At 40.9% G+C, this 21,715-nt stretch overlaps 3 protein-coding genes across 6 annotated transcripts; 1 reads left to right on the top strand and 2 right to left on the bottom strand.

The window, feature by feature from the left end:
* Positions 1-333: 333 nt before the first annotated feature.
* On the bottom strand, positions 334-10,478 carry LOC103708982 (protein CONTINUOUS VASCULAR RING 1-like). 2 transcript variants are annotated; one of them, XM_008794116.4, is made up of 8 exons: positions 10,371-10,478; positions 10,119-10,299; positions 7,631-7,683; positions 4,280-4,389; positions 3,431-3,598; positions 3,263-3,360; positions 843-969; positions 334-713 (listed from the first exon to the last, which is right to left on the bottom strand). In XM_008794116.4, exons 2-8 carry the CDS (start codon positions 10,266-10,268, stop codon positions 616-618), a joined length of 804 nt encoding a protein of 267 aa, XP_008792338.1. In that variant the 5' UTR covers positions 10,269-10,299; positions 10,371-10,478; the 3' UTR covers positions 334-615. The 2 variants fall into 2 exon arrangements, with proteins under 2 accessions (XP_008792338.1, XP_088561063.1); XM_088704937.1 differs by lacking the exon at positions 843-969 and having other exon boundaries at positions 413-713; positions 10,119-10,450.
* A 1,739-nt stretch (positions 10,479-12,217) lies between these two features.
* Positions 12,218-13,347, bottom strand: LOC103708981 (enoyl-CoA delta isomerase 2, peroxisomal-like). Its single transcript, XM_008794114.6, has one exon. It carries the CDS (start codon positions 13,243-13,245, stop codon positions 12,499-12,501), a length of 747 nt encoding a protein of 248 aa, XP_008792336.2. The 5' UTR covers positions 13,246-13,347; the 3' UTR covers positions 12,218-12,498.
* Positions 13,348-15,658: 2,311 nt separating this feature from the next.
* Positions 15,659-21,516, top strand: LOC103709027 (uncharacterized). Of its 3 annotated transcripts, none has more exons than XM_039131162.3 (3): positions 15,659-16,234; positions 20,910-21,072; positions 21,267-21,516. In XM_039131162.3, exons 1-3 carry the CDS (start codon positions 15,789-15,791, stop codon positions 21,306-21,308), a joined length of 651 nt encoding a protein of 216 aa, XP_038987090.1. In that variant the 5' UTR covers positions 15,659-15,788; the 3' UTR covers positions 21,309-21,516. The 3 variants fall into 3 exon arrangements, with proteins under 3 accessions (XP_038987090.1, XP_088561062.1, XP_038987089.1); XM_088704936.2 differs by having other exon boundaries at positions 20,910-21,160; positions 21,267-21,405; XM_039131161.3 differs by lacking the exon at positions 21,267-21,516 and having other exon boundaries at positions 20,910-21,239.
* Positions 21,517-21,715: the final 199 nt, after the last annotated feature.

Genomic DNA, 21,715 nt, shown 5'->3' with positions numbered 1-21,715 from the left:
ATTCGTAGATATAGTATATCTCTCTAACTCAATAATTTAAAGGGAAAGAAAATTTCTCGCAAAAAAAAGGAGGAGGATTGGAAACTTCGTTATGCAGCACATCTTTTATCTAGAAAGGTAAGAACTAGATCAATCCATGATGGGGAAGGAAACCATCATTTGCTTTACTAATACTTACCTATGGATGACACCTGGCTTCCTAAGTGGTTGGAATACCTGAAGATAGACTCAAAATGGATGCTTATGCTGCAAACTCACAGATGACCAGAAATGTATATATATATTTGATCAAGGATATATAAAAGCTAAAACTGGTATGTTAGAATAAAATCCTCTCAATAAGCTCAACAACCACATGCAATATGGCAGCTAAATTATAATAGGGGATTCTTTGAGGCACAAAGAACGCGAGTAAGTAATGCGCAGACATTTCCCATCCACTTACCTACTATTTCCACAATAATTCAAAAAAGAGGAGTATGATACATGCTAGCAGAATCTTGCTGGAAGATTAATGAACTTTAGGACTTGCAAATCCTGAAACCAAGATGAAGGAACTAACATGACCTCTCTGATAGCTCCAGCAAGGGAATGTTGGAACCTGATGCTTCTGTTTCAGCTGCTGCTAGCTATAGTTCTATCCACATGTATTGTATGTGGATCCAGTGTTGCGAGAATTTGGGGCATTGACATGCCCACAGAGACAACAATCTCTGCAATCAAAACACGAATTGAAGAATGTCACTATAATGACCAATATTCTATCTCACCCCATGATTGCAGTTTATTAAAAGCAATATGAAGAAGGCGCATCAAACAACAAAAGGAAGACAACATCTCACCGATTCCTTCACGAACAGATAAATTTGGTCTGATAACGTCCCTAGAATTAACCAGAAATACATCACCAATGTAGAGATGGTTGGTTGGAACATAGACACAGCAGAGCTCCTCTTCCCCGGAGTAACTCTGTTATGGAAAAGTAATAAGAGGACCCAGGATTTGAAGTACAGATTTTATGTACAGCAATCACAGATCAATCATCGGACAAGTAAACAATAGTCGGAGAGGGGGAGGGGGGGAGGGAGAGAGATATAAAAAGAAGGATAACGAAAATTCCGCATGCATGTGCATGTATGCAACTGTTGTAGTAATGAAAAATGACAGCTTGACCAAACTACAAATACTTGCCCCATGCATGATAAAACCAGTTTACTAGTCAGGTTGCTCGACACAGGTGATAACCATGAGCATAACTCTCTGTACACATAGCATCTACTTTGGGTCAGCTTGATGAATCCTTCCACTATTTATTCATATAAATAGTACCAATCCATCACAGACACAAGTTTATAATTTTTTTCCTTAACTTCCATCTAGGTCTCGTTAGGCTTTACCCACTTCTTTCCTGCCCCCTCCCCACAAGGTCAAGGTCCTTCAAAGCTTAGCCTGCTCTTTCCTACAAACTGATATACCAGTGTGTCTGTTAAACTTCATTTATTTTGGTTAGGATTCCTACAACCCAAAAGACCCATCAATCCTTCCACCAGTGTTCTTTCCTAGCCTGCTCTTTCCTACAATCCTTCTTACTCATTGATACTTTAGAAAACAAAGCTGAGAACTATGCACAAAAACCCGATTATCTTGACTCCATCGTTAGAGACTGGGTTTGGATCTGAATTGAACCTTGGATCAGGTTTGAATGTGGCCCAATCCAAATTTATAACCGAAGCAATAAAGAATTATATACACACAAACATATATGACTTGTGTATTATTTATACATATATATATGTGTGTGTGTGTGTGTGTATGTATGTATAATATGAGCTAGACTTGGCTACATTAGAGTGGATGTCCACTCAGATCCGGTCAGGTCTAAATTAGATGATGGGGTCCTATATCGATGGTCCGAGCCGTTGGATGTGATCTACTACATCTAAATTGCTTGCATACAAAAATTCACGTGATTTGGAGAACCCTAGCTTATACATCAAGTGGACAAAAAATTGAACACTCTAAATAAAATTAAATTATGTGTTTTTTGAACACTTGATGCATAGGCTAGGGGTTTCCAAATCACATGGTTTTTGATGTGTAAGCATTTAGAGATAGTAGATCATATCCAACGGCTCGGATCATCGATGTGGGGCCTTTGTTGTCCAATGAAGATCTGATAGAATCTGAGTGAAGATCCACTCAAATGTAGTCAAGTCCAGCTCATATAATATTGCATACTTAGCATACATAATTATTAGTAAAACCATCGATTAAATTTGGTAGGAAATATTAAAATCAAGATATTAAAATCCTATATTAGAAATTGGCATGTGCAGTCCATGTGAAGAGAAAGCGGGGCTAGCTGTCATCATCCATTTGATTTTTTTTCCTTTTCTTTCTGTAACTTGATAAATATACTCCTATTTTTAAGAGTTGCACTTCTCCTTTTCCCTCCTTGTAGTAAATGAAATAGGGAACATTTTAATAAAGATGGGGGGTAACCATGAAAGTGAGAAAATTCGGCTCGTGCAAGGTGCGTGTGTGTGTGTGTGTGTGAGAGAGAGAGGGAGAGGGAGAGGGAAAGAGAGTGGAAAGGAAGCATGAGTAAAAATGCGGAAGCCTTTTCATCACCACAAAGGTCCATGCACTCTCACATGCTAGGAATGTGCATCAAGAAGCTTGCACTGGCCTCACATGACAAGACTGGAGGCTTTTGCATTATGTATAAGAAGCTTCATATAATTTAGGCAACATTATAAGCTCCTATTAGGTATAAGTTATCTAGAATCATGAGAAAGCACAGTGTATCCACCTTAGCCCTTAGTTTCCTTTTGCTATTTTCCCTGAGATAATAATAAAATTATGTAAATGATCATGAACGCCTCCAAGAAAAAGAATATTTTCACATAGGTGTGCACTCTCCCAAGCACATACCAGGGGGTGCATGACTTTCATGATGCCAATGACATAATACGGTCTGCATCTACTGTTTAAGAATATCGCCATGGAGTTCTTAATCCATCCATGTTTCTAGAACCGCTCAGGCCTTTTTTTGTTTCAAGTTTAAAAATGATGTGACTATGCATGCACTCAACATATTTCCTTGCGATAAAAAGTACCAGAGATGCAACATAACTTAAATCAGTGCATGCAACAAACACTTAAATCCACACTAAAGTGCACAAACATGCACCAGAAAGCATGTGTGATTACATAAGTACATTACACTAGTAACACTTCAAGATGGTATAAGATTAATGACCTGAAGAACAACGGTCGAGGTGATGAATGCAAATGCATATTCACCCAGTCGAGGATGCCTTATAATTGCAACTTCCTTGAAGGCTTGCATGTTCTGATCTGTAACTAGATAACATTAGTAATTACATGACAAAATCTACCAAGGGGAGTGAAACTCGATAAAATTTACCGGGTGATATAGCAGCACTGATTTGCTTCGATGCATTGTAGATATGGCGAACAAACGGCATGCGCTTGATAAACCATTCACCAAGGCTAAGGATGGATGACCCTAGCCACGATGACATGAACACTCCAACCAAGAAGATGAATGTTATTGAAGTTATGAAACCAAGCCCTGGAAAGGAATAATCCTGTTAATTTTCAATCTAGGAATCTAGAAAAATAGGGATAATGAACAAAATGAACTAGAAAACATATACAGCAATAAAGCATAAAACTGGTGAGCACTTTCTTTGTTATCTTAGTGTTTAGTGCTGTGATCTTAGATTTTGTTCCAAAATCGGTAAAAACCTGTAGTGCACAAGAAAGGAATTGATGCATGTGGGTGTTGCATGGGTGTGTTCTATGTGATTGCACATGTACATGGTTGTGTGCATACTTGCACCCATCTACCCCCATGTGCAAACACAAGCACAAGTGCACATGAAGAAACAGGGCCACAAGGGTGCTGCCTGGGTGTCTATTCAGTGAATATGCAAGTGGGCATCGCTGTGTACATATACCCATTCACCCGCATGCACAAAAAGAAAGCACAAGTGCACATGCAAAAAGAGGGCTATAAAACAAAACAAGAAGGGTAGATGCTAAGACAGTGACAGCAATTTATTAATAATTACAGGTTCATGGGGACTTCAATATTATGATCATAAATGATCCATGCAAAATAAATCATGCTAGCATTTAAACTGACCATTGCTAGAAGGATTAAATATGAAGACCATGCTGGCTCCTCACATGTATTTCTAAAATGTCACTTAACCCCAAGTACAATGATATAGAAAGACCATATGCATACCAAATATGTTGATTCCAAGCTGAGCATAGAGTGGAGAGAAAAATCCATCAACAAAATGAATGAACCACCAGGTGATATAGAAGGTTATTGCTATAGGAAACAGGATAACACTGCAAAATACAGAAAAATAAGCAATTTAGGTTAGAAACTGACGTCAGTTCTCTCAAATGCAGTAGAAGGATCAAACTCATACAGATCATACAGATCCATACCATTTAAGGATATGCAATACAAGACATGAATGCCATTTTAAAGGTTCCACTTAATATAACAAATACCATATCATATATTGAATAGAGGCTTCCAAATGCAGTTTCATCCAACTTGCGCATGTGCTTTTGAAAGCCTAAAAATACAGTCAAATATAACCAGAATCTTCTTTATAATTAAACCATTGTAACTGATTGCCTCCTCAGGTAAATATATTAGCCATCAAATTGAATTTATTATTTATTTAAAGTATATTATTTATCATATATGCGCAGAATATGTAACTAAAGTCAGCATCATAGAACCTTAATCATATAGTTGCACCAAAGAATGTATGCATGCAATTTAAGGCATATAAAAAGCCATCATCTAACACCTAGTTCAATAACATAAATCAAAACAAAAAAAAAAAAATCAGAGATAACCATCAGCACAACTGCATCAACAACTAAGGTGATTATTCAGTAGTATCATCCGGTAGACAAGTGGTACCACAAATGGACAATCTCTTTGATGAAGACTTTCAGGGTATCAGCTTTGGTATTTTATATCAACATATCATCCACAAGATTTTATTGGTCCAATTAAATATTAGTCTTTGGGCGGCAGCCGCCAGGGCATTGCTAGGGCTTGGGTGGCCTGTCTAGGTTGCTCACACCTTGGGTTGGTATGAAGTCGCTCGTTGACCCCAAAAAAGGTGCAAAGCCAGACATGCTAATCAGTCAGGCAGTTGGGCAGCTTGGAAACCCGCGAAGGTGACCTGTTGCTTATAATACCTATGTCGTTTGCCTACACCAGCTCTTCATTCTCCTAGGACAATGGTGGTGATCGATGAAGTAATGATGCTGCAAAAATAGAGGATCTCTTTTTTCCCCCTTTATCCTCATCCCACTTTCTTTTTCTTTTCACCGATGCAGATGTCGCCATGGGTAGTCTTAAGAACTTCTACACTAGCTGTGTGCAGTGGTTGCTCCTACTGCAAACATCGCCTATGTGAGGGATGCTATTATAGCTTCTGACATGCAGGGGTCCGCTATTGCAACAGCTGGTGTGGGTATGAGCATCCTTGTATTTGAGGTTGCCCTGACCTCTATGCGCCTCCCAAGGCCTCCACCATGAACATATGGCCTGAGAAAATCTTTGGCCGCTCGTGTAGCACCTAGAGTCTAAAAAATTAATGGTAATAAAGATTTGCATGATCTTAGTTGTAACAAAATCCCAACTTGGATATGCCTATTTATGCTACTAGTCATGCTCCAATTAGATAGTTTCGACTTTTGTTGTACTTTTGTACTCAATACTTATCAAATGATTTAATCTAAATCAGTTTCAATATGACTGATTTACATATCCACTCGATTCAATAGTTCAATTATTATTTTTGTCAATTTCTGCCCTTGCCTAAACATGTTTCTAATATTCCCTTTTCCTTTTTTTTCCTCATTTTTTTCAATTCTTTTTTGGGTTTTGCTATGATGCTCTTTTGATATTCTTTGCTCAGCTCATTCATAAATATTGGTCGTCCATTTTGGAAAGTTGGAAATATCATTTTGAACATTATCCAGTTGCAATAGAGAATAGTCATGGAGGGGCTGAGGGACAGAATAGGGTCAAAGAATACGAAGGTCATGGAGTTGTGGTGAAGTCCTAGTGACAGTTAGTAGTCATGAATCTATTGTGCAGTGTATAGAGAGAGGGCAGTGGCACCTGCAGCAGATAAACGTTAAAGGAGGTGGTGAAATCTAGCATTGTTGATGGCGCAATAGTGGCAATGGAAGGTCTAATGAAATGGAGAAGAGACAGCAAGGTGCAAGATGGCTTGGATGTTGGAGGCTGTCAAGGTGTACGGTTTCTCCTGGATGAGGGTGGTAGAGAGGATGGTGTAGGCATAACATTTGAAGAGGAGCAGGTGCAGATGAGTCCAAGGAAGAAATTGCAAGAGGGCTAGGTCCAGATGTCATCAACAACGGAGACCAAGCGGATCGGAATGGTGCAATGATCTATATGATGATGGACTGGTACTCGACAATTGGTTAGGCCGACGAGGATGGACATGGTCGAGGTGAGGAAATGATGGAGAGAACTAAATCGCAAAACACTGAAGAGAGAGGGAGGCAGCGGTGATGTGTTGATGATGTCAATCCATTGGCGAATGGCAGAGGGGATGTCAGCCATCACCCCTCTCCTCCATGGATGCACGAACCAATTTCCTACACAAGCAGGTTGCTGGCAAATGGCAATTCACATTGCCAAGGTGTGATAGCAGCCGGATCATGGTGAGAGGAGATGATAACAACAGGTGATGAAGCTGAGGATGGGAGATCAAAGAGAGGAGCAGAGAAGGGGGGAGAGAGAGAGAGAGGCATTGGAGGGCGGCAGAGGGGTCACCCCCAACAATAGGACCAAGGAATTAGGGGAAGAAGAAAAAACATGAAGGAAAGGTTGGACATGGAACATGGTTTTCTATATTAATTACAACTAACTGGCCGGTACCTCGGATTACCTAATCAGAAATCCAAGCTGTCCATTTATAGATGGATGACATAGACTGTGTTCTTGAAAATATGAAAAGGAGTACCATGCACAGCCCTTTCTTTTTATATCCTTAATGTGTTCTTGTCTTTAGATTAGAACAAACAAGGACTAACCAGTTCTTCTATTTTGTGATAAACAAAAAGTGAAGACAGAAGGAAAGCCAACTATGCAGTGCTTTAAACACTTAGGAAGGCACAAGAAGCATCAATAATTAGATGGGATCCAGATTATTCTTAGTTTATGAAACTTGTGAAAAATGTACCATATTATTATGGTTTTATTTTGAGCAACACATGGTATAGAGGTTTAGAAGTTGACAAGACTAGAGAAGATCAATCTTATTCGACTATGTGTAATTCTGATGATGGATACTAGTTGACAAGGAAGCCATTAACGCATGCAAAAGGTAGCAAAGCAGGAAGTAAGAAGGAGGAGGTTGAAGGGTGGCACTATAGAAGTTTCCTGCACTACTTGGACTTAGACCACAAAAAACTAGGAACAAAGCTAGGTGATATAATACGAAAACATAGTCTATGATATTTCAGCTGACACCAGCTAAGTTGGTGAATAGAGAAGACAAATAACGATGAACAGGAAAAAGCTTACCATCCTGTCATGAACTTTTTCGAAGCCCAACTACGGAAAACTTTATAAAATGCCTGCATAGTAGAAAAGGCATATCAATTAACCAATATGAAGCCTTTATAAAAAGAACATTAACAACCACAAAGTATGAACAAATTTTCACAACTTATATCTTGGGAAAAAAAAACTTGCAATAAGCAAAGTTGGTACTATAGTCAGCGGAACCATCCTGAACCGCCCGGTTTGGGGCGTTCCGAGCTGTACTGGCGGCGGACCAAGACGGTTCCGGCAACAAAACTGAGACCCTGTCACTGGAGGGGGAGAAGGAGAAGGGGGGAGAGAGAGAGAGAGGGAGGGAGGGAGAGGGGAGATGAAAGAGGAGAGAGGCTGGCCGGCGAAGGCTGGGGAGCCTCCGCACGGAGGAGGATCGGATGCCTCGGCAGCTCCCCAGCCTCCGCCTTCTCCACGCGGAGGCTCCCCGACCCTCCGTCGGCCTCTCTCTTCCTTTCTCTCTCTCTCTCTCTCCCTCCTCCGCTCTCTCTCACTATTTTTCTCTCCCGTTCTCCCTCTCCCCTGTCTCTACTGTGTCGATACAGAGCCGGCACGGCACGGGGCAATATCAACCTATATCCATACTAGGTACCAGTAGCGTACCGTCCGGTTTGGGCCGGTACGGCATACCATGCCGCTATATATCAATTTGCAATATTGAACAATATAGATTATGTAATAAACTGATAAAAAAAAAGATATCTATATGAAAGGATGTATTCCATTATCAGCTACTTCTATTCTCAGCTATATGAGGTACCTCAAACCAGAATAAAATATGTTAAACTACAGCAACAATGAAGATTAAAAAACAATCTTAAAGTTAAGGTGTTATAAATTGTATATCAATTACTTGAAGGATCAAATCATGAAGCAGTTTTTCCAAAGAATTATAAACTACAGTTATCTCCAAAACGTAATGATGAACATGTTTAAGATAAGATGGATCTTATCAGTTATAAAAAACAAGGTGGTACAAGCAAAGGATGCAAAAAGGCAATGCCGACCAAGGGAGAAAAGGCCTAAAATTACAAGCTATCATAAGTCATAAAGTTGTACAGTTTGTGCTCAAAAAATGACACATACTCATGTAAAAGGATTGGAGCCAGAAAATTATGAGACATATAAATTCAACAAAATTGATAAAGAGTTGATACTGACAAAATTGCAGTAGCAAAACCATATAAAGTACTTGATAAAGAGTTAATACTGACAAAATTAAAGTAGTCAAGGATGGTGACGTGACATAGTGGGGAAAGCACTAGGAAGAGAAGGGTGGAAGTGACATTTAAATTAGGTGTAACAAGTCCCAGAGAAAAGATTGTTTGATAAAGGCATGAGCAATGATATAGTGTGATGACTGTCATAACTAAACTTACATGGAGATCCTATGATTTTGGGACAGTGTAAAAGCATTCTTAAATCTTGAGTTGAGAGATGAAAGACGATATATTATGTTGATTTAAAGCAATGAAAACACCTTTCACAACATCTGCAACTCTTAGGTCATGGGAACCATGCATCCTCCCCCTCCAAAAATATAAGCAAGAATTCACAAAATGCAGGGACATGAAGAATTCTTGAAGGTAGGTACCTGTCTGCATAAGCTTCAATTTCATAACCAGCAAAGTTTAACGTCCCACCACACAGAATCTAGGGTAACATGCCCCTCCCTTTCCTGAATTTGCCTAGGCTGGGATTCAATTACCAATTTGCAAATTCTTGTGCCATCTTAAGAACAAATTGTAAAATTATATAAACTTAGGGCTAAATAGTGCAATGTAGCAAACAGATGATGGCACTAAATATCTCTAAGTTTAACATGGGGATGCCACTAAATTTGGCCCAATGTCTACAAGCAAAGGCATGGGATTTGTTGTGGGAATGTAACTGAGCCACTTAAAACTTTGAGAGGAGAGTGAAATTGAGAGGTGACAATAATGTTGATTGCAACGGCAAAGAAACGCGCAATCTTTTAGGCGTCAGAACCTCATAAATGCATCACATGATCCATGAGATAAATTTACAGTTGGAGGCAAAGGTCAAACGGAACGAATCAACACACATCATAATTTTTCACTCATGCAGCTTCCACTCCGAAACGATTTTTGGTTTTCAGATGTAAAAAGGAACTTCCTTCTTCTGCTTAATTGCCACTTTTTATGAACCAAAATTTCCCCGGCCAAGGAAATTAAGACTTTTAAAGAGTCTAAAATTGAGTCTAATTTGTATTTATTGAATAGAAAAACGAAGTTAGTCATGAATGAAGAGGGGCTTCCAGGGGTTCAGAAGAACCCTAATAAGCAAGAGATTTACCAATTTGAAATCCACAAAATTACATGCAAAGGGTGACCAAATTAACCTCTTTTGTTTTTGAAAACAAGCAAAAGCATGTCGAATTCCCAAGTAATGAGACCCAAGCAAATCGATCAAAGAGACAATAAGACCTGGTGCTGACCTCTCTACCAGACTGGTGGTGGTGGGAGGAGGAGGCCGAGGAGGACGAAGGATTGCGGTCGGAGTCGTCGCCGGCGTCGCCCACGGGGATAAGCAGCTCCCGATCTCTCTCCCTGCTCGCCATCGGAATTGACGACTTGTCGTCGCCCATCACGCGTTCGTCTTTTTGCTCCCTCTCTTATCTAAGATTTTCTTGGTTTTCCTTTAAAAAATATTGACGGAGAGATCTAAGAGAAACGGCGAGATGTCTTACTTCTCTGGTCCTTCTTCTTTGTCGAAGACCCGGAAGGAAGACCGACTGAAAGAAGCTTCCGCACTGATAAACAAAGGGGCAAGGGCAAACAAGGGAGCGCTGGATATGAGGATCGTTTTCAAAATCTATCTCCACGTGGCAAGATTATATTGGTTTAGGCGCTGGAAACAAGGGTTATTGCGTCACGGGCGTTCCGAAGCGGCAGCATGACGCGTGATGGGTCCACAACGCCTATCGGATTCTATCTTGGTTTCCTTTCAGTATCCGTTGGATCCACATATGGCATCGTGTGATTACTTTGGCATACACACATGGTATCGTGTCGAGAGAGAAAGAGGGAGAGAGAGGGAAGAGAGCTAAAAAAGTAGAGAGGATAAAAAAAACTCAATCTGGAATTCTGGGTTCGGTCACAGGTTTGGGTCTAAGCCTGATCGTAGGCCTAGTTCGGGTCAACCATAAGAAAAAAAAGTATAAATCTAGCTATAATATAGGCCCAATCCGAGGATTTTTTTTTTCTAGAAAATAATAAAAATCTAAGAGTTGAAGAACCAAAAAAAAAAAAAAAGAAGAGGAAGAAAGATAGAAGGAAAAAAGAGAGGGAGGAACTGAAATGACGGGGATCCGACAGCTGATCACGATGGAGCCGGTAGCAGAGGTGGCCTCGGCGATGGTGGCCATGGCCAGAAATGACGGCATCCGCCAAGGACAATGGCGGTCCGAGAATAGGCTGATAGAAGATTGGAGTTGGATTAGGAGCTCGGTTTAGATGAAAATGAAAAAGGAGAAGGAAGGAAGGAAGCTCACCGTAGTGTGGCAAAGGCGGTGGATCTTGGTCGAGGATAGCTGATTCCGGCATTTTTGTGGCGGCGATGTTCAAATCAAGAGAAAGAAAAGACAAATAGGGTAGTCGGATAAACTAGAGAGAAAGAGAAGATTTTGGGCAGCGGTGGTCGATCACGGTGGCACAGCAACTGCCAAAGACTAGAGAGAAGTAAGGAGAAGGCTCGATGATGGATCAAGTAGAGGGGAAGGAGGGACTTATAGAGGGTTTTAGATGGAGTTAGTTTGGTGGTCGTTGCACTTGCTTGTGATCATAGCAGCAGTTGTGCGTGAACCAACGATTGGCGGCCATTCAAACAGCACGCGGAGTCGTCACCAACCATGACTCTGCGACCATCTTCAATGTAGAAGAGGATTCGCACCAAAGAAGGTGAATCATTCTTTTGTGCGAAAGATACAATCTTGTCCCTAGAATAACAAGTTTAGATTAAGAGGCAACTGAATTTTTTCTAAAATATAAGGATAATTGAGTTTTTTTTATTTTCTTCCACAGTTAAAATTGCTGCAAATTACTCTCAAGATGGAATAGGACAGATAGAGTCTAGGGCTAAAATGAGGACGGGACAGATTAGGTTGGATAAAACTATACTATTTTTTTCATACAAATTATTTTATTTTTTTACCAGAGAAAAATATATGTGAAGAGTTATATCTCCTGGGACCAGAGATGATGCGGAGTAAATTACCATCCCTAAACAGAGATTATAAATAAAAAGTCAACCCTCTTAAGTCGGAATCCAACAAACACCCCAAGCTGCATCTCAAGCAATTTTAATTGGTACAATGATGGTCATTTATCAAATCCACCCTTCTTTTGCACCATTCATGTTAAATACCAGTACATTACAAACGCCCTCAATTACAAGTTCATCAAGAATTTGTAACAGAAAAGATTCCTCTATGCTCCTAGACACGCTTTGTGAAAGAGCTGCTCTTGGTTAGGTAGCAGCAGTCACAAACAAGGAGGATGTAAACATATAAAATGTAGACATTAGACCGAATCAAACTGATATTTAACTATAGAAATCACATTAGAAAACAAATATATATCATTAACAGGAGATAATATGACAGCAAATAACGTTTTGCGTCCCTCGTTTAGAGATATCGGCGTTATCCACACTTTGGGCTTGCCCAAGCATTTCCCATCCAACAAAAATCAACAAGGTTCGGAACGTTCGGACCAGACTAACTTCATATTTTTATTACGTCACTTTGCCACTCAATCGGGTGGTTCCCCCAAACACAAGACAGCATCCATCAGCTGCAAGCTCCGGTCCGCCGGATTTCAGAGCTTCGCGGCGACGGTCTTCGGCTTCTCCTCGTCGCCCTCTTCTGCCAGCCCCACCGCCCTACAGAGCTCCGGGAACGCCGCCATCCGGATCGATGCGTAAATGCTTCCGTTCCATTTCCTCGCCGCCAGCTCCTCCCCCATCCTCACCGCCACCTCCACCGTCTCGGCAGCGCCGCCGTGCACCCTATCGATGATCCCCTTCTCCTTCGCGTCCGCCGCCGGGATCTTCGCCGCCCGCAGCACCACGTCCCGCAGCGCCCTCGGATCCGCGATCTTAGCCCGCATTAGCGCCATGAAGTAAGGGGGGAACGGCAGGCCGATGTCGAGCTCGCTCATATATAAAAACCCACGATCGCCCCTCATCGCGACGTAATCGTGGCAGATCGCCAGCATAAACCCGGCGGCGGCGGCGTGACCGGTCACGGCGGCGATCGTCGGCATCGGGAGGGACATCAGGTCCGCTACGATCGGTCTGAAGACGGCGACAAGGGAGCTGAGCCGCTCGCGGGCGGCGGAGCGGGATCCGGCGGAGTTGGCCCAGGCGAGGTCGAAGCCGTTGGAGAAGAACCGGCCCTCGGCGGCGGTGACGAAGGCGTAGCCGCCGGGGCCGGCGGCCGACTCGGCGCGGACCCGGGCGAGGGCCGATCGGACGGCGGCGATGAGATCGTGACCGAGACGATGCTCGCCGTCGCCGGTGAGGGTGAGGACAAAGACGCGGCCGCGCTTCTCGAGGGAGCACATCGTTTTTGGAATCGTTTCCGTGTGCGGCAGTGGGTAAAGCTGATGGATACTGCAGCATTCGGGATATGGTCTTTACGGGAGCGAGATCTGCCGTCCATGTTGGCGAGCGATCGCGTCCGGTTGTTTGTTGGCGTCACGCCAAGAGGAGAAATCGACGGGCGCGAATGACGCATTGGAGGTCGCAAGTAATTGAACGGATCCGCTGCAAGTTGAATTGGAGGATTGGTTTTAGTGTGACTTGAATACATTGCCACGTAGATCAGATATGTTATCGGGTGGGTGCTGAGTCAAGTCACGTTGCGACACGTACTAATCTCCGTGGGCGAGCACGGTTGGTGAGTCCAAGGCGAGCGAGGTAACCCCGTCAAAACACTCCATTTGATTTACGAACTTTTAATTATTTTTATTCGTGACCATATGCTATGGATAGACTTGGGGTTTCTGGTACTCGTATTTGGATAATTGCATGAAATATTTTGCTGAAAAATTCCTAAAGCGGTGTCATGTTATCTTACGTAGACTTGATCTTGGCTTTTCCCTCTGAAAAGCAATCTATTCTCTTCATGAGATCACGGGGTGTTTATTTTCTTTCACGACCTGAATATTTGGATTAAACAATTAATTTAACTTTGTATGATGAAGGCGAAAGAAATGCACTTGTATTAAGAAAAATTGAAAATTCAAGATGCAAGGTCCGTTATCTTGTTGCATAACCCTTATTGTTTTTTTTCTAAAAGATAGAACAATCATCCAATATAAGAAAAACTATTCTATATCCTCCTTCTCACTTAAATGTAATTTCAACTTTTTATATGAGGTAAACAGTTTTAGTAGCATAGTTAATTTAACTGGATGCAAATATAAATTTTACAGACTATTGTATGCAACTATAATAAATGTAAAACTTAATAGAATTTTCATAATTCACTCATTTAATCTAATTGTAATGGTGATGATGATTGTGGTGGTATTGTAAAAGTAGTAATAGAGACCATGACTGACAAGATGCTATGGCAGAGACGATAGGGGTGACAATAGTAAAAACGACATTAGCGGCAGTGGTAACAATAATAGAGTTAGCATTGGTGGTGATTGTAAAATAGATTAGTTTCTTGATAAAAAAATCTCTATTTTAATTTTTAAAAAATATTTTTTAAAATAATAAAAAAATAAAAATAATAGCACCAAATATATTTTGTAGCCTTGATTTTTGTAATTTTATTTTTTTAAAAAAAATTAAGAAATAGAAGTCATGTTAAAAAAGTTCTAAGTTTTCTATATACATGCGCAGGAAGCTGGCAAAATTTGTGTGCATGAAGCAGCAGAAAGAATCTATTTGCATGCATCACGAACCCAAACTAATGGAAAGAACATATCGAATATAGCTGATGCCTAACCATGAAGCAAAATGAAATGTGATTCACGCAGTGCAGTGTAGATCGGCCGTCGGACGTCCATCATGCTAGCTTTATGTTGTTCCAACGTGGATTCTTGCCTTGATATTAGAACCATCGCATCCCTCCTTGGCTTCTAGATCCCACCCACATCATCATTAGATATTAGAACCGTGCTCATTGGCCGACCCAACATCGATCACATCGATCGTACCCCACCAACCTCTTCCATAGAAACCCATTCTTCTTCCCGTAATGTTCAATGTATACATACCTAGCTATTTAACCCTTGCAAAAGTTTTATTCCCCCGTCAACTTCCCATTCCAAGCCCCAGGCCCCCAAGCATTTCCCTTCCACATCCACTCACCTCTCTATTCTAGCCGAGCAAACCTACTCCCCCTTCCACTCTCTTTAAAATATCAGAATAATAAATCATTCCTTCCTTTAAATATAATTTATTCCGCACTTTTTTTTTTTTTTGTTGCTTATTAGACAAAAAGGAAGGGGAGAGGATGGGAGAAGCCCACCCCCGCATAGCAGCCCTCACTGGACCCCTACCCCGCTAGAAAAATGTTATGCGGGCAAAACTAGCTGTGTGTTGGGCACGCCAGTCCGGCTACCCTTCTGGGCTCCGACACGAATTCTCTATGTGAGTACGTTATTCTTGGCATCACCAAGGCTATCAGCAGACCAATAAGCCCTTCCACCTTATGTGACCGAGCGGAGAATATTTGGTCTTCTCATTTAATCGACGTCCGCACGTTTCGAACTCGGATCTCAAGAATGAAAGTAAAGGCCCAGTTCCACGGAGCTACCATCTCAGTGGCTTCCCCGCATCCTTTTCGGTTCCTTCTTTACCTGCTACCAGTAGTCACCCTGTCAAAATTTCCCTTCTTCCAAATTAGAACCTAACGGCCAATCCTTGCAACCCTGAAATTCCGTGATGTCGCTTAATCTTGCTAAAACTCCCGTCAAAACTTCCATTAAAGCCGCCTCCGCTTTATTGCTCCTCAATCTTTTGCCCGCGGCGTTACCGCTAATCGGATAAACGAGCTCCGAAGCGGACAGCGCTTTGTCTTTACCCGGACCGAAACGTTAAATGCGAAGCGAGAAAGAAATCGTCGCGATACGAATGTGGGCGAGATACGATGACGGAGAGCGAGCCACGCGGCGGAGCGGAGACCAGCGGGGAGCCACCTCATCCTCCGCGGGGGACGACGCCGGCGAACCCTGCGGCTACGCCGCCCGAGGCCGCCATCGCCGTTGTCGTCACGGCGAGCTCTGCCGAGACCGAGGCTTGTGGAGGGGGGAAGGTGGCGTATGAGCGTCGACCGGCGGAGGGGAACGGGGAGGCGGCGGATGTTCCGGCGTCGCAGGCGGGCGCGTGTGTGGTCATCGAAGTGGGGCGCAGCAGCGGAGGGGCGGACGACGACGAGGATGTGGAAGCGGAAGAGGTGTGTAGGATCTGTCATTTGAGTCCGGATCGGGCGGAGGATGGCTCGGAGCTGACCCAGCTTGGGTGCGGGTGCAAGGGTGAGCTCGGGATCGCTCACCGGCACTGCGCCGAGGCGTGGTTTAAGCTCAAGGGTAACAGGTATTGCTGATTAAGTTTCTTATCTAATCCCTTAGATTTCTCAGATTTCTTAGTTGTTTAATGCTGGAATGTTGATTGCTGGGGTCTATGCTTGACTTAATTTACCGATTTGATCTCTTCAACGTCGGGTTTTCTGTGTTTAAGCTCGATCTGAAGGGGTTTGTAGTGATTTCTACAAGAACCAATTTAAGGAGGTTTGCTGATGTTTACGAGGAGTGAAATAAATTGAAACCCTAGATTCATGTTAAAGTTGATAGCTTGTCGTTTTGGAGGCGTGGGCGCCTTAGCTATCAAAGTCTTAACTTTCTTTCTTAAGGTCCTGCCAAGCCTTTCATCTTTTTCGTTTCAACTAATCCATTCTCTGTCCGTCTCTCTGCTATAACCTTGTCAAAGCATCTGTTTTATTCTTCTATAAGGCGTCATTTTTTAATACCTTATTGACTTTCTAACTTATTAGTCTATCGTGTTATACACGCACGATTAGTAGCCATAAAGAAACATGCCCAACAAATACATAAGGATAAAGTTAGACTGCGGTCAACAGAATTACTTTGTTTTCTTCCAGATTGGAAGCTCTGGATTTAATTGCAGAACTATCTAACCCAAAAAAGAGAGGAAAAAATTGAATAAGAATTACATGTGACAAAATCACAGCTATGTTCCTTGCAGAACATACTCATATATAATCTTGCAAATGATTGCACGAAGCAAGAGCCAGAAGCTAGAATTATTCTAATTACAAGAACAAGGAAACATATATTTTGTTAGTGTCAGCTAAGTAAACTATGCCGACAGGTTGGAAGGAATGATTTATTAATCAAGGGGTTGGAATGTAATTTCTTGATTGATATAAATTATAAGCATTCCTCATCTAGAAGTTATTTTCATTCCTTTTTTTTTCGGAAAAAAAGATGATGGAAGCTCTACAGGAGGTAAGGCATTTATATGCCAATGAAATCTCTATAGTAGTGTCCATGATTGTTGATCAGACTCTGATGCATTTGAGCCTTAAGTTTCTAACTCTCACATGTGCTTATTTTGATGCTTAAGTTCCCGTCGCATATGATATTTTTGATATTTGCCTATTAAACAAAATCATCATGGCATGTTTGAACTGTTTAAGCCATTTTTGTCTTTCCTTTATTTATAATATGAGCTTTCACAAGCCTATTTCATCCATCAGTTGCAGCTAATGGTCTAATTATGAGTTACCATTTAGCTGCATTTCATACAGTTCCCCTCACCCCTTCACTTGTTTGGACGTATTTCAGTCCCATATCTTTGTGCTTACTTGCATAACACTAGTTTATCACCAACTTCTTTTGTAGTCTAATTGATTTGTACTTTATCTACACGAAATACACCATGGACTCCCCTCTCCCCTCAACTCTATCTCGATCACTATGAAAATCAAGGTTTTAAATTCTTTGGGAACACGGTGTCTCAGTTTCTCCTTGGAGTAGGATGTCCTGCTGTCCCATCCTGTTCCGACGGCAGTCTCCATCGAGTATCCCTATGATACCATCAGTCTATCTCCCCTTCTTCTTTCTTTTTTTATTTCTTTCATTTCTTCCTTCTTCCTTCCTTTCTATCTTTTTCTTATTTCTTCCTTCCTTCCTTTTCTTTTACTTCTTCTTTCCTTTCTTTTTTCGTTCTTTTCTTTCTTTCCATTTCTTTTCCCTTCTTTCCTTTCTTTCTTTTCCTTTTTTCTTCTTACCTTCCATTTTTTTCCTTTCCTCCTTCTTTCCTTCCTTTTTTATTTCCTCTTTCTTTCTTCTTTCCTCATGTGGATGGGTCTTGGACTGCTGCCACCATTCCAATTCCCGTTTTCTCACAGGAACAAGACAAGACAGCCAGGATGCTCCTCATCTTGCCGAGATTTAGAAAAAAAGGGCATCTTGCAGGGATTTATAATTGTAATAAAAATGTTTAAGTTTTAGGCTGATAGTAATTATGACATTATCCATGCAGCAGCCTGAATTGTACCAAGTAATTTACATCGCGAATAAAGAGTATACCCTTTTAAACTTATAAAACTAGAAATGATTCACTAAAGATTGGGTAGGTGCAATGGCTTACTGTTGGCATTTTGCATGAAAACATAGGCATATAACAGTGCTTGATGTTTGACACTTTTTCATTCAAAAAATTGACGACGTTCTTTTTGAATCAGTGAGTAAGTGTGATTTCATTCTTTCCTGCAAATGAATTACACCAGCTAAAATGTCGGTGCCGCATTAGGTGATTGTGTTAGGAAGAAATTGTAGATTTGTGAAAGTGATGTGCCTACTGTCTAGTCCTACTAAACTTATGAATGTTTGAATGGTTGTTTAATGATTGTATCGATTCCTTAACAGCTAATGTATGTGCTTGATTTTCTATAGTTGATCATGCCTTGGCTTGCTATTAAGTGAAATGCTGTCTTCGAATCTTCATATTTGCATTTGGAATTATATTGCAAGTGATGTAGGAAAGCGAAACTACAGATTAGCTTTTCAACTTATTTGGTGTACTATCTAGGCGTCAAGGTTGTCATTTATCTAGATAATTTTGTAATGCTATATGATGTGCCTAAAGAGAAAGCAGGGGCCAAAATGCACCTTGCAAGACACAAGATTTTGTTAGTTATATTTTAGAATGGTGAAGATTGGATTTCTACTCTAGCAGGATAAACTTTTCGTGGGTATTAAGGATGCCTTTTTTTGTTGGCTTGCTATTTCATACTTGCTAGCGGCTTTCAATAAATTATGTTGGCTTCTCTGTAAGCCTTCTCTACCCTTTGTCTAATCCAAGTTAGGGTTTTGACATGAAGTTCTGGAATACTGGCATGAGGAGGAACCTACCATTCAGTGCTATTGATGTTGTTGTCATCATCATTATTATCATATGTTTGGATCATATCACGATAATGTGCAAAAACTAAAAAAAGTGATTCTTTGGAGAAGTATCGAGGAAGAATGGTATAACAAATGTTTTAAGATGTATGGGGGAGTGATTTTGAGCGCAAAGAATGGAGAGATTTGCAGTCTTGCGGTTATACTTCTATTTTATCTTTTGAATATTCTCCTGCCTCTTATAGAGGACAAATAGTTCAAAATTTCCAACTACTTATTTAAACAAAAAAAATTAGTCTGAACATGTTGATCAGTAGCTTCTGCTAATGGGTAGCATTACTCGTATCTTGAAATTAATCTTATATTAGGTGGTCTTCAGTAGTTCGTATAACCATATTTACAAGGAGAACCATGATAGAGAGGGCTTGTCTGATGTGCTTGAAGGTCCTTTATGGGTTACAAGTTTGCAAGTTTGTCTGAAATGTTGTCGAATATACAATTAACATGATGTAAAGAGATTTTACGATTTTAAAGACATTGCATAGTTGATTAGCCACTGCTAAGCATGGTAACCTGCATATGAAGGCATTGGGTATTTATTAAATTTTATTAAAGATCCATCCCCTGATGGCATAGTGAACATTGTTTTGTCATTCATTTATGCCAAAGGCCATATTTTCCATCAGAATGAGTTTCAGTACATTGCTACCCAACCTCCACACTTTTGTTCTAGGTTTCTCAAATTTCTGCTGCACCCATCTCAGACCTTTCACCCAGAAACATGCCCCTTAGTAGGAGGTACTCTCTGAATTGGTTGCCTCTGACTGAATCATCTCAGCCAGCCAATTTATCTCCGCAGATATTGTACATATTCTTGTATGCAACTTTATTAAGATGATCATTGTATAGATAAGAATGTTCCAATGTTTAGGGCTAAAAACAGGGCCTAACTGTGTCGAAATTGACTAGAAATAGCTGTTAGAGCTGCATCAAGCTGGGTTTAGATGGTTACGTGGTGGGCAATTGACTAATATGGATCTTGGCAAAAATCTGATATTAGGCTTTCATACAGTGGAGGATCAGATTTCTGTTGAATGGTCAGGAACATGAAAGGATGACTTAAAGGAAAAGAAAAGGAACAAAAAGGAAGTTCTGCTAAAGGATCCAACTTAGCAAAACTTATAGACGAAGCCAACCTAGATAGTTGACGTAATGAGGTAAGTCTTGTCGGTTAACATTTTTAGCCCTCACATTGAGCTTTGCCTAGTTTTTTTGGCTGAACTTCTACTTCATGTGTCAGTTTCAACCCATCCTATACTTAATCGTGGCCTTATCATGTAGGCGTTGTCTCATTGGTACTGGATCACCTTATGGATCCATAGCGCGATGCATTGAGGTTTGAGCACTCTTACTACCATCAATCCAACATCTGCCTTTTGTTAATTGGTTCCAAATTCCTGATTGAGATGACTTTTGGAAAGAGACTAATATGGTAAGTAAACTTAAAGATTGACTGCTGAGAGGGAGACCTGTTTTTCGCATGACTTAGGATCCAGCATGGACGCAACTCGTTAAGATTATCTTGTGTGTAAAGAATTGAGGTGAACAGTGAAAAGGCCAGCTGTGGTAATAGGATAAATGAGCCAATCTTTTGAAGAGAGGAGTATAATCCGGAGAGCCAGATTGAAAATCCACCCAGATTTTAGCACATCTTAAGATGTTTAGCTTGTTTTTGTTGATCAAACTTTTTATTGTATCCTGTCTGAGTATCTTGTAAGTAAATGCTGACCATATCTCAGATGGCATTAAATTGAATGAATTTGCTTTTGATTATGATGCAGGTACTGTGAAATCTGTGGTACAATTGCTAAAAACATCACCGGCGAGGAAGACAGCAGATTCTTGGAGGTGTGGCATGACAGGAGGGCGTTGAGCAACATAGACTCTGAGAGGAGTGGTTGTTGGAGGCGTCAACCCTTCTGTAATTTCTTAATGGCTTGCCTGGTAATAGCATTCATACTTCCATGGTTTTTACGTGTAAATATGTTCTGACATGGTGCCTGCTCCACTATACCTTGGTCACGGAGAATCAGTAAGTTGACGGTATCTCATCCTTGCCTTTCAGAGGGTGGAAAGATGGTTGGGGTAATATATACAAGTCATTAGCGAAATTGTTTTGTTACTTGGCTTATATGCAGGGCCTTTGGAGCGCCTGCACTTCAAAATCTCTTTGGCTTTAGCATTCAGTTGCACGAGGGCAGGCAAATTGGACATATCCACTCAATTTTTTGTTCTTTCGTATTTTGGAGATTTTAGAGTAACAGACTTGTATACATGCAGATTGTCTTTGGTTTCCTGGTTGTCCCCTTTTTGGATACAAGTGATCTACATGACATTTAAATTTGAGTAAATATTGAGAAAGCAGGTCTTTTGATTGCTTATGCTTAATATCCTTTTTTTATTAAATTTTAAATATCTTCGCATCGAGATGATCTATAAGGAGTTCTTTTTCTGGGGCAGAACTCAGACTAATCCATGAACATGACAGCAGAAAGAAAAAGGAGACCATTATAGAGCACAGGTGTGGGTCACACATTGTGTTATGTCTTGAGTTTACATGCCAGAGCCGAAAAAAAGGCATTTTTAT

This window comes from Phoenix dactylifera, chromosome 9 (genome assembly GCF_051530095.1).
Source record: "Phoenix dactylifera cultivar Ajwa chromosome 9, Ajwa_hap1_PhDact_Kaust_v1.1, whole genome shotgun sequence".
NCBI classification, from domain to species: Eukaryota; Viridiplantae; Streptophyta; class Magnoliopsida; order Arecales; family Arecaceae; genus Phoenix; species Phoenix dactylifera.
Note: the sequence above shows the minus strand (reverse complement) of the source record. Positions and strands in the feature narration are given on the sequence as shown.

Coding starts and splice junctions, on each gene's coding strand:
- LOC103709027 (XM_088704936.2), top strand. CDS start 15,789: ATGACGGAGAGCGAGCCACGCGGCGGAGCGGAGACCAGCGGGGAGCCA. Junction 16,235..20,909: donor TTTAAGCTCAAGGGTAACAG/GTATTGCTGATT, acceptor ATTATGATGCAG/GTACTGTGAAATCTGTGGTA.
- LOC103708981 (XM_008794114.6), bottom strand. CDS start 13,245: ATGTGCTCCCTCGAGAAGCGCGGCCGCGTCTTTGTCCTCACCCTCACC.
- LOC103708982 (XM_008794116.4), bottom strand. CDS start 10,268: ATGGGCGACGACAAGTCGTCAATTCCGATGGCGAGCAGGGAGAGAGAT. Junction 7,684..10,118: donor ACCACCAGTCTGGTAGAGAG/GTCAGCACCAGG, acceptor TCTACTATGCAG/GCATTTTATAAAGTTTTCCG. Junction 970..3,262: donor CCTCGACCGTTGTTCTTCAG/GTCATTAATCTT, acceptor TTTCCATAACAG/AGTTACTCCGGGGAAGAGGA.